Source organism: Nerophis ophidion, linkage group LG04 (genome assembly GCF_033978795.1).
Source record: "Nerophis ophidion isolate RoL-2023_Sa linkage group LG04, RoL_Noph_v1.0, whole genome shotgun sequence".
NCBI lineage: Eukaryota > Metazoa > Chordata > Actinopteri > Syngnathiformes > Syngnathidae > Nerophis > Nerophis ophidion.
The window spans coordinates 78,191,801-78,204,311 of record NC_084614.1 but is presented as its reverse complement, the minus strand read 5'-3'; the positions used below and the strand labels follow the sequence as shown (position 1 = coordinate 78,204,311).

General features: G+C 40.1%; 1 protein-coding gene across 1 annotated transcript in view; it reads left to right on the top strand.

The window, feature by feature from the left end:
- LOC133551943 (uncharacterized) overlaps positions 1–11,469 on the top strand; it is a 71,634-nt gene extending 60,165 nt beyond the window's left edge. Inside the window, exons 2-4 of the mRNA XM_061899156.1 lie at positions 7,863–8,129; positions 8,334–8,612; positions 9,860–11,469. Coding sequence (XP_061755140.1) covers positions 7,863–8,129; positions 8,334–8,612; positions 9,860–10,500 — 1,187 coding nt within the window. The 3' untranslated portion in view covers positions 10,501–11,469. The remainder of the gene's footprint in view (positions 1–7,862; positions 8,130–8,333; positions 8,613–9,859) is intronic.
- The last annotated feature ends 1,042 nt before the right edge of the window (positions 11,470–12,511 follow it).

Sequence of the window (12,511 nt, the reverse complement as noted above, 5' to 3'; positions counted from 1 at the left end):
TACTCTTATATGTGTTCCCCCACACTTCCACACAGTAGCTGATATATGGCAATATAAGTGCACAATACAATATGCGCATTGCCCTATAATCTAACATATATTTTACCTTGTTTAATATAAAAATACTCTTAGACATCTTTTTTCGTACATGTGCAATATGAGATTTCCATGTCAGACCATCATCCAGTATCACTCCTAAAAATATAAGTTCAGAAATCCTTTCAATATCAATTCCATCTATCGACAGTTTGATGGTGTCCTCTCTTTTCCTCTTACCAAAAATCATAAACTTTGTTTTTTTTACATTTAATGATAATTTGTTGACATCAAACCATCTCTTAAGTTTAACCATTTCCTGTTCAATAAGTATCGATAACGCTTTTAAGTCATGTCCCGAACTATAAAAGTTGGTGTCGTCCGCAAATAAAACAAATTTCAATGACTTTGATACCTCACATATATCGTTAATATACAAAATAAACAATTTAGGTCCCAAAACCGAACCTTGTGGAATTCCACATTCAATCCTCATTTGTTCAGATGTATTACCCAAAAAATCCACAAACTCTTGTCTATTATCTAAATAACTTCTTAGCCATTCTAAAACTACTCCTATTGTGTCAAATGCTTTTTTAAGATCAATAAACACACCGATAGTGTATTTCCTATTATCAGTTGCTGTTGCTATATCCTCCATTATATTCATTACAGCTGAAGCAGTGGATCTATTAGTTCGGAATCCATACTGGCTCTCACTCAACAGCATGTTCTTCTCAATAAAACTGTCTAATTTTTCTACAAATATTTTTTTCAATTATTTTAGAAAATTGTGACAGCAGTGACACTGGTCTGTAATTAGTAAATATATGTTTATCTCCCGTTTTATAGAGTGGAATTACTTTTGCTACCTTCATTCTATTTGGAAAAGTCCCTGTTTGAAAAGAGAGATTAAAAACATAACATAGAGGTTTGATGATACAGTCAATAGTCTTTTTTACAATTATCATGTCAATACCATCACTGTCTGTTGATGCCTTATTTTTCAGTTTTGTTACAACCGATAGAATTTCATTTTCACTAACATCTCCTAAAAGCATGGACTGTAGCACTTTGCTTCCCCCTCTCCATCCACTCTGTATATCTTTATGTTCTTCAATACTCTCTGCCAATTTGGGTCCAACATTCACAAAAAAAGAATTGAATCCATTTGCTACTTCTTTCATATTTGTTATCATCTTATTATCCTCATTTATAAAATAGCTTGGTGGGTTTGTAGGCCCCGATGTTTTACCTATTACCTTGTTCAGAATATTCCAGGTTCCTTTAATATTGTTTTTGTTGTTTTCTAGTAAGTTATTGTAATAGTCTTTTTTAGCTTGTCTCATTATTGTTATCAATTTGTTTTTGTAAACCTTATATTTCGTTTCAGCATCATTTGTTCTTACTTTTATAAAGTCTCTATAAAGTTTGTTTTTCTTTTTACAAGCATTCTGTAGTCCCTTAATAATCCAAGGCTTTATATTGTAGCTGTCTCTTTGTTTCCATACATTCGGACAATGTATTTCATACAATGATAAATAAATATTAAGAAAAACCTCATATGCAGCATTTGCCTCTCCCACATACACCTCATTCCAGTCTGCTTCAAATAAGTCCTTCCTAAATGTATTTATTGCCTCTTCAGTCCTTTTCCTTGTATACCTATGGGTTTTCTCCTCCCTCTTTCTATACATTTGACAGTCATAAGTAAGAAACACAGGTAAGTGGTCACTTGTATCATTAATTATTAATCCACTTTTTATGTTATTTTCTATGTCATTTATAAAGATGTGATCAATTAATGTTGCACAATTTGTCGATATTCTACTGGGTTTGGTGATCAATGGATAAAGCCCTCTACTATATACCACATCCAAGAAGTCTCTTGCTGATTTATTTCTGGGTGAGCTTAGCAGGTCTATGTTATAGTCGCCACACATGACGAATGTTTTCTTTTCCTTTACCTTACACAGTAATTCTTCCAGACTATCATGAAATGCTTCTACCTTAGACCCAGGTGTCCTATATAAACACGTAACAATAACATTTCTCTTCTTTTCTATGTCTACCTCCACAGTTACACATTCAAATAAATCATCGATTACCGTTGTCATACATTCGACAGGTTTACATTTCAAGTCGCAGTCAACAAACAGGGCCACACCTCCTCCCTTCTTGTTTTTTCTACTACTGTGATACAACTTATACCCGTCAATGGAGAAGTCAATACCTCTGTCTTTATCGATCCATGTTTCAGAAAGTGCTATTATTTTGATTTTGCTGTTTAAAGTCTTCAAGTATTCGTCAATCTTTGAGAAATTTGCATATAAGCTTCTGCAGTTGAAATGTATTAAAGAAAATGTATTATCTAAGCTAACATTGTCATTAAATTGTTCCTCGGTGTAGTAGTCACAAGTAGCATTGATTGAGTTGAACAGATGGTTATCTGGGTCAACATCATATTCAAAGTCATGTAATTTATAGTCCATGTATTCAGCTCTTGAAGACGCTTGATTCTCAGTTGTCTCACCTTCTCGTCGCGAAGCCTTCCCCATCTCCAGCCAAGGATGAGCCATGTCAGTCATACGCCTAGCAGGTCTCATCTATATTGATCCAAGTCACGGAGCTCTCGAATCGTGACAACTTTGGCTTCTTCATATGGTCCATTTAGCCGAATCATGATTTAACAGTTTCGTGTCCATGTTGCTTGTATCTTGTTTTCTTTTCTGAGGATGCGTGCTTGTCTTGCAATGTCGGCGTTCTTCTTTGTAAGATGTTCATTGATGTAAACCCCAGTTCCTTTCAGCTTCCTTCCCTGCCGTAGTAACTCCGTCTTATGTTTTCGATTCGCAAACCGGATCACAATGGCTGGGTTGGTTCTGCTGTCCTTCCTGGGTGTAGTATGGCACGCCGAAATGCTGCCACTTTGAAGAGATATGTTCTTACTTGTAAAAAAGTTAATTACTTGCCGTTCAAGTGTCTCAAGTTCGTCTGCCGGGGCTTCGGCGTCCTTGTCAGCGTCCCTGCTGCGAGTCCCGGCCACTCTTGCATACGTGCGATGTTTGGTTTCCAGTCCGCTTATAATCAAATCGTTCATTCTGGTGTATTGTTCAAGTTCGTCAATTGTTGCTTCTAGGTCGACAATTTTCTTGTCTTTCTCCTTGATGATGTTTTTTAGCATTTTGATCTCGGTCAACAACTCCATTAGTGTGTCTTGCTGCTTGGCCACTGTCCTTACATCTTCCGACAGGGAGTTGATGGATTTTCTAATCTCCTCCAAGTCTTCCTCGAGTTTCTTGTGTTTTGCAGTCATTTTCTTGAATATCGCCGGCTTTTTTACTCACAGTAGGTAAACAAGTCACTCTTCGTCTCACTTGTACTTCTGTCGTCTTCCTCTCTTTCTGAGGTGAACTTTAGTTGGAGTCAGCCTTCCTTTGACGATATGATGTCATGTGACCATCTGTTGCAGACTTTGCAGTCGGAGCGCCATTCCACGGAACCGGAAGTGTGATGATCGTGGGTTTGTTGAAGGTGTGTGTTGGTATGAACCAGTACATGCATGATTTCAATGAGCAGGGATCCAAAGATCAAAAGGATATGTCAAAAAAGGAAAAGAAGCCCAAGATAGAGAAGCCCAGCAGGAAGACACCAAAAAGAAAACGGAGCGCAGATGACAGTGACGATGAAAGAAAAGTCAGTCGAATGCGAACAATACGCCAGGCAGTCTCCAAGGCCGTGTTGAAACAGCGGGAAATCCTTCTGGGGGACGGAGGCCGTGAGGATGAAGAGCAGGATGACCCAGAGGAAGCTTACCTGGATCCTGATGAGTCTGGCAGTGATGAAGACTTCATGGTGGAAGATGACGAGGACAGCGACTATGGCAAGTCCAAAAAGAGAAGAGTTCCCCGAAAGAGGAGGAAGAAAACGACCCCGAGAGTCCTTTGGGAGAAGAAGAGGAGGAAACTGAGAAGAAAAAAAAGCTCTCCTACCCCCAAGGTGACGAAGAAAGCTGATGGCCAGGAGTAGGAAAAGAAGACAGCTACAGTCTACATGTACTGTTGGTAATAGATCACCTGTATTGGATGTGCATAAGGAAATGGAGGCAGAGGCAATATATCGCTGACCTTTTTTGGAACAGGTGGTTTCACGAATATTTACCGTTGCTACAAGAGCGACAAAAGTGGACAAATGAAAAAAGTTTGTCTGCAAACAAAAAGGATTATCATCTAAAGACCTGTTACAAAGATATGCCTTCTAGGTGAAGGTATTGAGTAAATTAACTGCATTATTGCAAAAGGGAACATGAAAACCAAAGAAAGAGGTGTTTGTTTTTGGTATTATGGCTCTATTTTTGTTTTATCGATTCCAAATTAAATCGCTCTGTTCGTCACGCCAGCAGCAATTAGGGGCTGGTGTGTTAGAGCCAAATACACTTTCTGTCTGTCAAATTGATGACGTCACTCAAGGGGTTGGCTCCAAGGCCAAGTGCCCGGATATTTAGGGAGGAGTCAGGATCTTGCCCAGGTGTTGCTGAGTAGAGGCACAACAGTTTTTGACTGTGCCAGGCTAGTGTTTGTTTGCTCCCGTGTATTTTCCGTTTTTGAACAAAGTGTGTTATGTAATTGTGACTTTATGTTAGTAAATATTTTGGTTAAACATGGACACAATTCTGGGCCTCAATTATTAGCCGGTTGCACACGTCTGAACTAGCTTCATTTGTATTCGGCAACCAGTAGCAGTAAAAGTATAGGACTTTACCGCTACAGGGGTTTTGGATATTAATTATGAAATGTTGTTCCTAGATTACATCCATGCTAATAAAAAAAAACTGCAATGATGTATTTTACAGACAAAAAGTTACACACTTTATCCCATGCCTGTGCAACAGCAAACATCTGGGCCCCTGTAGAGGGGGTCCAGACTGAGGCCAAGGGAAACAAACCTCAACCAGTAGCAGTAAAAGTATAGGACTTTACCGCTACAGGGGTTTTGGATATTAATTATGAAATGTTGTTCCTAGATTACATCCATGCTAATAAAAAAAAAATACAATGATGTATATTACAGACAAAAAGTTACACACTTTATCCCATGCCTGTGCAACAGCAAACATCTGGGCCCCTGTAGAGGGGGTCCAGACTGAGGCCAAGGGAAACAAACCTCATAGCCATAACACACATAAACATGTGTGTAAGAGGGAAACGTCAAAGAACACAAAGGACATTAAAGACTTTAAAAGATGAGAGCTGATGCAACCAGACGCAAAAGTAAAACAACAACAAAAAACAAACATATACACTCTGTGGTGTTCCACGCCAACGTCTGCTGTGGTGGGGGGAGTATGGCCGGAGACAGGAGCAGACCCAACAAAGCAACCAAGAGAGCCAAGTCCGCATGGATGAACGAGGATAGATAGAAGGATAGTACTTTATTGATTCCTTCAGTAGAGTTCCCTCGGGAAAATTTAAAATTCCAGTTGCACTGTACAGAACTTTGATCAAATTTAAAAAGTAAATCATAAATAAGAAGGGCATGTGTTATTGTTTTGCATCCCGTCATCCTCGTACAGGGGTGTCCAAAGTGTGGCCCGGGGGCCATTTGCGGCCCGCGGGTAATTTTGTAATGGCCAAAGCAAATTCTAAAAATACAAAAAAAAAAAAAAAAGTGCTATTAAAGAGCAAACAGGTGAAATGTGACAAGAAAATGTTTACTCTAATAACACAAAGCTGCCATCTAGGCTGTTGTTTACTAAAAAAATAACAATAAATCAAAATCAATGTCATTATGGATTATTGACCTATTCAAGGCTCCAACGACGCCACATTAAATATTCCACTTTGAGATATTTTTGGGGGAAAATGTTGCATGTTTTGTGTTTGCCATATAAAAAAAAAAAAAAAAACACCAATAATATATATATATATAATTGATGGATGGATCTGAAGTTCATCTGAAGATGATTGTGTTTAAAGTTAACAGTAAAAAAATATATATTTTTTTATTTCTAATGAGTAGGACACTTTTGGATCTCCAATAATTTCAGTAGGATTTTTCTTTTGTGTCATTGCTAAAAAATAAAAATAAATTAAAATCAATGTTTTTATGTATTGAATTTTTTAAGGCTCCAATTATTATATAATCTCAAATATTCCTCTTTAAAATTCTATTGGGGGAAACCTGACCAATTTTCTCTCAGCAACAGGTGATAACTTGCGCTTTCTTCCTGATCGTGGCAGTGACAAAACTGTGCCATGCACTTTATACTTATGAATAGTAGTCTGCACACTTGCTCTTGGGACCTTAAGCTGCTTTGAACTGGCTCCAAGTGACTTTCCTGACTTGTTCAAATAAATGATTCGTTTTTTCAGACCTGTGCCGAGTTCCTTTGACTTTCCCATTGATTGATTGATTGATTGATGCGTTGAAATTTTTAAGCCTCCAATTATTATATACTCTCAAATATTCCACTTTAAAATTCTATTGGGGGAAACTATTGCATATTTTGTGTTTTTTTCCATAACAAAAGAGGGTTTTCTTTGACAAAAAGGGCATACAACTTAAATCTTTGAAAAGGTTATATTGACAGATAGACCTAATGTTGATCTACAGATTTAAACCTGGAATAATAATAATACAAAATAATGTCACATTTTAAATATATTTTTGACCAAAATCCTTTGGGGTCCCTGGGATGAAGCCTGAGTGGAGGCCTAAATGTATGTTTTTATACATATATTGAATATGTTATATAGCAAAGTAAAAGTTGTGTTTCTTATCTAAGTAAATGTAACTCGTTACTACTCACCTACGTGGATAAGTGTGTTCACCTTTGACAGGTACGACAAAAAAAAAAATAAAAAAAAAATAAAAATGATCACCATCGAGTTTAATGTTTGGCTTTACCGTGTCTACTTTTACTTTCACTTTCTTTGATATTCTGCCAGCAGAAGCGTCTGCCTCACACTTTTCCCCCACGTTCAGTTCCTGGTTCATTTTTCCTGTTTGCGAGTCAAGCGAGTGTTCGTCACTTTTGTCTTTCTCTGCGGGATTAAAAGTGGCAAACATCTTTTTGTTTCGCGCTGACATCATGAACTTGTTTTTATTCTTTCTTCTGGTCGTGCAAATGCACAGCGTGACGCCTGGTAAGTCCTTTTTATAAGTTTATTAATATTTTATTCATAAATCCTATTTGTGCCTTCACTTATTTGACTTCTGATAGTTTCTGTTACTTATTAATTAAATTATTGTTGTATTATTTAAGACCTTTATTACTTAATCCTGGTTCTTTTTAAACATATTTATTGTTTTCCCTTTTTCCTAGTAAAAAATTAAAATGTTCCAAGAAGTTTACAGAAGCAGATAAATCCGTTTAGGCTCATTATTTATTTTCACTTTAGTGTTTCTTGTTCAAAGACTTATTTTTTCCAAGGCTTGTAAGAACGAACACAAATCTTCAAACACGGAAGTGTCAGAAACTAATCAAGTGTAGTAACATCACCCCGCCACAAGATGTCAGTAAGAGTCGACATCAAATGGGCAGAACAGGTTGTGTTCAACTCTGTTGTACTTTTTATTCAGCCTCCATTGTAGAAAATATATGTTTATTTTCAAAATGTTCAAACCGTCAACAGATGTTAGTAATATTATTAATGTGTTGTATTTGTCATAGAACATGTGAGTCTTGACTGTGATATCTAGCAGTGTTTGATGTTCACTTTAAGACCCGACTGAAGACGGAAGGAGCTAAAATATTCACAGTGCAAGATTGTTGAACATGAAACAAAATAATAAAAAGTCATCCTGTTGTTGTTTTCTTCTTTCAGTGATTCACACGCTGCAGTATTTCCACACTGCGTCCTCTCAAGTTCCAAACTTCCCAGAGTTTGTGGCTGTTGGTTATGTTGATGGAGTTCAGATTTCTCACTATGACAGCAACAGCAGGAAAGCAGAAGCCAAACAGGACTGGATGAACAAAATCACAGCAGAGGATCCAAAATACTGGCAGAGACAAACAGAGATCAGTGTTGGTAATGAGTTGATTGGCAAACACAGCCTTGAAGTTCTTAAGAAGCGTTTCAACCAAACTGGAGGTTTGTTTATGTTACCTGTAGTAAACACACATTACTGCACTGATACTTGTCTCTGTCCATCCTATAATAACCTACACTAATACTGTGTGTGTGTGTGTGTGTGTGTGTGTGTGTGTGTGTGTGTGTGTGTGTGTGTGTGTGTGTGTGTGTGTGTGTGTGTGTGTGTGTGTGTCACTCTGCTTTACAACACTGTGTGTGTCTCAGGTGTTCACATTTTCCAGAGGATGACTGGATGTGAATGGAATGATGAGACTGATGAAGTTAAAGGTTGGTATCAGAGAGGTTATGATGGAGAAGATTTCATATCGTTGGACATGAAGACATGGACATTTACTGCAGCAAAACAACAAGCTTTCCCCGACAAACTCAAGTGGGACCAGGACAAACATCTACTAGAATACTATAAGTTTTACTACACTGAGTATTGTCCTTCTTACTTGAAGAAGTATGTGAACAATGGGAAGGAGGTCCTAATGAGAACAGGTAGAAACACAACATGTACTTTCACCTTTTAACTTGTTAGCACTCCCCCTATAGGAACATTACTGACATTACACCCTGTCTTTTTATACTCTTCTCTCTTTCTCTCACCTTCTCTCCATCTTTACCTTCGTTCTCACCTTCTCTCCATCTTTACCTCCATTTACACCTTCTCTCCATCTTTACCTCCATTTTCCCTTCTTCTCCATCTTTACCTCCATCCACACCTCTCCATCCACTTCCATCTACACTTTCTCTGTTCTCACTCTCTCCATCTTTACCTCCAATCTAACCTTCTCTCCATCTTCACCTCATTCTCTCCTTCTCTCCATCTTTACCTCCATCCTCACCTTCTATCCATCTTTACCTCCATCCTCACATTCTCTCCATCTTAACATGTGTTGTCATCTTCTCTCCATCTTTACCTCCATCTACATCTTCTCTCCGTCTTTACCTCCATCCACACCTTCTCTCCATATTTACCTCCATCCTCACTTTCTCTCCATCTTTACCTCCATCTACACCTTCCCTCCATCTTTACCTCTGTCCACTCTTTCTCTCCATCCACACCTTCTCTCCATATTTACCTCCGTTCTCTCCTTTTCCCTCCATCTTTACCTCCATCCTCACGTTCTCTCCATCTTTACCACTGTCCACTCTTACTTTCCATCTTTACGTCCATCTACACCTTCTCTCCATCTTTATCTCATTCTCTCCATCTTTACCTCATTCTCTCCTTCTCTCCATCTTTACCTCCATCCACACCTCATCTCCATATTTACCTCCGTTCTCTCCTTTTCCCTCCATCTCTACCTCCATTCTCTCCATCTTTACCTCTGTTCTCCCCTTCTCTCCATCTTTACTTTCATCCTCATCTTCTCTCCATCTTTACTTTCATCCTCATCTTCTCTCCATCTTTACTTCTGTTCTCATCTTCTCTCCATCTTTACCTCCATCCACACCTTCACTCCATCTTTACCTCTTTTCTTCATCTTTACCTCCATCCACACGTTCTCTCCATATTTACCTTTGTTCTCACTTTTTCTCCATCTTTACCTCCATTATTACATTCTCTTCATCTTTACTTTAATCCACACCTTTTCTCCATCTTCTCTCCATCTTTACCTCCATCCACACCTTCTCTCCATCCCCACCTTCTCTCCATCTTTACCTCCATCCCCACCTTCTCTCCATCCACACCTTCTCCCCACATTGTCCTGTGTTCACACGTGACATCACTTCCTGTGCAGAGCTTCCAGAGGTGTTCCTGCTCCAGAAGACGCCGTCCTCTCCGGTCAGCTGCATGGCGACAGGTTTCTACCCCGACGGTGCCGACCTGTTTTGGAGGAAAGACGGCGAGCAGATCTTCGAGGACGTGGAGCACGGAGAGATACTCCCCAACCACGACGGAACCTTCCAGATGTCGGTGGCGCTGAAAGTGGAGGTGACGGCCGACGTGGAGGGCAAGTACGAATGTGTGTTTCAGCTGTCAGGCGTCAAGGAGGACTTGGTCACCAAGCTGGAGAGAAGAAGCATCCTGAGCAACGCAAGCCATGAAGGTGAGAAAGACACATTTAGTTGGAGATGTTTCCCATCACAAGTCCACCTGTCACCATTATTGATCCATGTCACCATGACAACGCTTGACGTCTGCATGCAAAGTAGTCATGAAGGTTTCCTCTTCATGCTTTGTCACTCCACTTGTGCTTTTTTGCTCTCCACAGACAACTTGAGCGTCGCCCTCGCTGCCACGGCGGCGGTCCTCGCTGTGGCGGCCATCATCATCATCATCATCATCATGGTCATGGTCAGGCGTCACAGAAACAGACAAGGTGAGGGACGCCAATGTCCTCTGTCTTCTTCTTCTCGGTGCACTCGGTCCAGGCCGTGAGTTGATGCTTTCATCCGGGCTGCAAAGGTGCGGCCATCTTTTAGTTGCCTTCCAGCCAAACACTCAAAGATCCACAGAGACAGAGCGCCCACTCTCACGTAGAAACACGGCGTGACGTGAGGGGAAAAGTCCACTTCACCTTGTTTCTCTTTCATTTCAGCCCAGTACGATCCAGCTGGTAAGTAAAACATCTTTTCTTTGAGCCGCAAGAAACAAAGCCGTGGTGAAGCGTCACTCACATGGAGGTCTGATGTGGACCTTTGTTACAAGTTTAGCCGGAAAAGCCCAACTGGAGCTGACTCCTTCACAATAAAAGTCCCTCCTGTGAGCACACGCAATACAAAGTCTGGCATATCTCACTTTTGACAGGAGTCCTCATGATGAGGATCAGCCAAATGAGACATCAAGTGTGCTGACTCGTCATGTTTCCAAGTCACACCTCAAAGATCTGATGTGAGTGACGAGGCACCTTCTGGATGTTCTTCCTTCACCGTTTGCGTTTGTCCCGCAGCTCGCCACGGCGGCGTGGAGCTCGACGAGAACGTGCAGGCGGCTGAAGGCTGAGTAAGCTCACATGGACTGTCTGCACCTCCAAATGTTCTTGTGTGAAGATGATGTTCAACTTGGATTCACCTGCTTCTGTCGGGAATGTGCTGAGTGGTCTTCTTCCTCCAGGATGCTTTGTGCACTGGAACACAGGGAGATGTCTCCATCGCTGAGGGACGTCATCACACTCGGAGATGAGATGGAGATGTGCTTTGTTCTTCGTCCGACTGCTCCTCACGCTATTCCATGTATTCTTCTTTGGCCGTTAAAAGACTTTCAAGATCAAACGTTGGTGGCTGTAAAATCGCACGTTTCATGGCCTTGACGTCATGACGAGGATTTCTTCTTTTCTTTCAATGGCCGCTGCTTATGATCAATATCACATTGTGTCACATCTCTGTCAATAAATCCGTTTTTCCTCCACTCGCCTCGCACTGCTTTCTTGGGGACCAGGAAGAGTCTCAGTCATAAAAATGGTAGAAGTAGGTCATTTTTGTTTGTTTGTATTTTTTCATTCAACACTTAAATCCCTAGATCAATTTCAGGTTTATACGTCCTTATCAGTCTTTTTTTTCATAATTTACGCCATTTTTGTCAAAACCTTGTTTTGTTATGGCAAAAGCACAAAATAATAATTTTCACTCAACGTAATTGCAATCTTAAATATGTCAATAATTCATAACATCGATTTTAATTCATAATTTTTTTTGAGCAATGACAATTAAAACTTGTCCCACTGAAATTATTAGGATCCAAACGGGCCCCACTCATAAAAATAAGTCAAACATTTATTTTTACTTTCAACACTTAAGTCCCTCGATAAACTTCAGATCCATCCCTCGTTTCTGTGACGACCTGTCACGTCAGGTGTCACGCGGTCTGTTTGCGTTTGTGTTTATCTCCTAGTCAGCGCTCTTATTTTGGTCCCACTTCCTGTTTGTCTCCCTGAGCCCTTTTCCCTCCTCACCTGTCGCTGATTGGCAGCCTGGCCACACCTGGTCATGGGGTGAGGGTGATGGGTCAAATGCAGAGGAAAATCTCACCACACCTAGTGTGTGTGTGACAATCATTGGTACTTTTACTTTAATCAACTGGCTTCTATTTATGCCTGCCTCGCCCTCCAGTCAGGGCTCAAGGATTGTTTTGTGAAACGTTACTTTGGTTTTTCTGTATGCTGCTTATGCTTCTGTGCACTTCCCTGCTGCACCGCCTTGTGCTCCCTGTGGGAATTAAAAGACTCTCACCCGCACGTCGTCCTCCTGTCTCCTGCATCTTGGGGTCACAACTAGAGCAGCCATGCAAGTACGTGACAGCTTCTTCATTTCTGTTTTTTTTTTTTTTTTTGCCCTGTTAGTCAAAAACCCTTTTTTTGTAGGATAAACACAAAATATCCTATAAAAATACTCTTTAGTCAAATTTTGTATGTGACGTAATTGGAGCCATGACTAGTTTAAATAATTTGTAA